Genomic DNA, 2,407 nt, shown 5'->3' with positions numbered 1-2,407 from the left:
ATGACCCCCCTATAAAAAAAAAAATCCTAGAGCCGCCACTAGGTCACAAAAGGTAAAAAAACACACACACACACACATATAAACTATTCTAAAATTTCTCATAAAACTAATCTAAATTTTTTTATAAAAAAAAGAAAAAAAAAGTTGAAGTAGTATTGTGAATATATATATATATATATTGTGGGGGAACGAATCCAACATCAATCTATTTGTCCGCTTTGGGGCCAGGCTTGGGCATGCTTAATGTAGTGGTACCCTCATGTCTTGAGCTCAAGCTTTGTTGGAGTACGTTTTTGTGGGTTTGCTCTCCAAATTTTGGGTTTAGAGAGCTTGATGGAGATGCTCTAACAAACCCACTCTTCTTGAAACCTTCGAACACCTCCCCTCCTCGCTCCTTTCATGTCCCTCTGGTTTTACATACGCTTCAATTGATGGCTTCCATGCTAGAAAATGAGGATCGATTAAAGGGAGAGCTGTACAATGCTATACTGAAGGAAGACGTGGAGAAAGTGATAGAACTTTGTGAACGTTTTGCTGACCATGCAATGCACAGACTGACCATACACGAAGACACGGTGCTCCACGTGGCCACGTACTCGAAACAAACTGGCTTAGTACTTAGACTTCTCGAAGCATTGCCTCACCACCATATCCACAAAATTACCACCAGCAAAAATGTTTCTGGAAACACTGTCCTCCACGAGGTTGCTACTCTTGACGACTGCTACTCGGTGGAGGTAGCAACGAAGATATTAGAGAAAGCCCCAGGGTTGTTAAGCATGCGCAACGAGCTTGGAGAAAGCGTACTCTTTCAGTCAGCCCGCTACGGTAAGATAAAGATTTTCAACTTTCTGGCGGATAAAATTTCAGAATATGATGAAGATACGCTGAAATCACTTATCCAGAGGAATGACAAGACCACTATTCTTCACATTGCCATCCTTGCTCGCCAATTCGGTAAGTTCCCACGCTCATGTACTGCTTGTTTGAAATGGGCTGAAATTTTCAGTTTATTTGTAATTTTATTTTAGTTTTGCTACTATTTATAGACCTTACTGTATTTTTTGATAATATCCATAAGTCTTCAACTTATTTTCAACACTTTTTTTCATTTTCAATAAAAAGTTTTCAACTTTAATTAAATAAACTCTTACAAACAAACAAGTAAATAGTAGAAGAATATGATTGTATCTCTGTGAAATTTTTTTTCCCTTTCTTTCTATTAACATGGTTTGTGCGTGGGGGTGCATCCGTGGGTTTTCCATGCACAAAATACATAATCAGGTTTGGCTCTGAATATAGCAAGACGGTTCCGACATATAATTGGAGAAGAAGACCAAGATGAGATGACCGCTCTTCAGCTTCTGTCTTGCATGCCCTCTGCTTTTGAACCCGTGCGCAGAAGTGGATCCCATGTGATAAATTTCACCAATGGTAAAGATCATTTTTGCACATACTTGCAATTGACTTTTCATATCATATATATATATATATATATAAATCATCCATTTTAGTAAATTTTTCATTGTAAATTGAAAAAGTTACTAGTTTTTTTTTTTTTTTTTTTTTACAGATTTTACAATTTTTCATAAAAAATTTTATAAAATAATTTACTAAAATATGCCCTAAGGTAATACGTTAAAAAAAGCCATTTCTCAATTGTGTTTATTTATTGTCAAACTTTAAGAATGTGCGGTGGAGTCTGAAATTGTTTTCAAAGGGATTAAGAAAAATTTATTAATAATTTTTAAATCCAAAAAATAATACTGATAGAATGGCTTGAATTGTCAAATAAAATGGCTTGAATTGTCAACATTGGTGGCTTGACAATTAAATATCAAACCATTTGGAAGTTGCAAGAAATTGCATGATTGTTGTACTTGAAGAAATGCAAAGAAGTTTCAAGAAACATTGCATGGACTCATGGCCGAAATTATTGACTTCTTTGATAGAAGTCTTGCATGTTCTACAAACTTCACCTTTTGGCCGAAATATTTGACTTCTTGCATTCATGAATCATCAAGAAACGACAAGAACAAAACCAACATGAACTACATTCATACATAGCCGAAATCTAAGAATGCTAGCCACTATTGTTGACTTCCCTAAACAATAGAAGTCTCTAGTGTGCTCTAAAGGTGGAGTTTTCTGCTAAACCTTGGCTATAAATACAATATGTGTGGAGCAAATGAAAGTATGCAAGGGTGAGCTAGGAAGATAGCAAATAACTTCTTCTGTGTGTGTGCACCAGAGCTAGGAAGTTGGGTCTTGCAATTTTGCCTAAATACAAAAGGGTGTTCTCTATTTGTTTGTGAGAGAACCAAGGGTGTATTTGGGGTTTGGGTTTGTGTGAGAGTGCTTACAAGTCATTGTTGTAATCTCCAAACTATAGTGAAAATTATTCTGT

General features: G+C 35.9%; 1 protein-coding gene across 1 annotated transcript in view; it reads left to right on the top strand.

Moving 5' to 3' along the window:
- The first annotated feature begins 283 nt into the window (after positions 1-283).
- LOC112007407 (uncharacterized) overlaps positions 284-2,407 on the top strand; it is a 47,174-nt gene continuing 45,050 nt past the window's right edge. The window contains exons 1-2 of the mRNA XM_065775000.1: positions 284-957; positions 1,285-1,434. Of these exons, the coding sequence (XP_065631072.1) occupies positions 432-957; positions 1,285-1,434 (676 nt within the window). The 5' untranslated portion in view covers positions 284-431. The remainder of the gene's footprint in view (positions 958-1,284; positions 1,435-2,407) is intronic.

The sequence above is a fragment of the Quercus suber genome, unplaced genomic scaffold (assembly GCF_002906115.3).
Source record: "Quercus suber isolate HL8 unplaced genomic scaffold, Cork oak 2.0 scaffold_103, whole genome shotgun sequence".
Classification (NCBI taxonomy): Eukaryota; Viridiplantae; Streptophyta; class Magnoliopsida; order Fagales; family Fagaceae; genus Quercus; species Quercus suber.
This window is presented reverse-complemented; position numbering and strand designations above follow the sequence as displayed.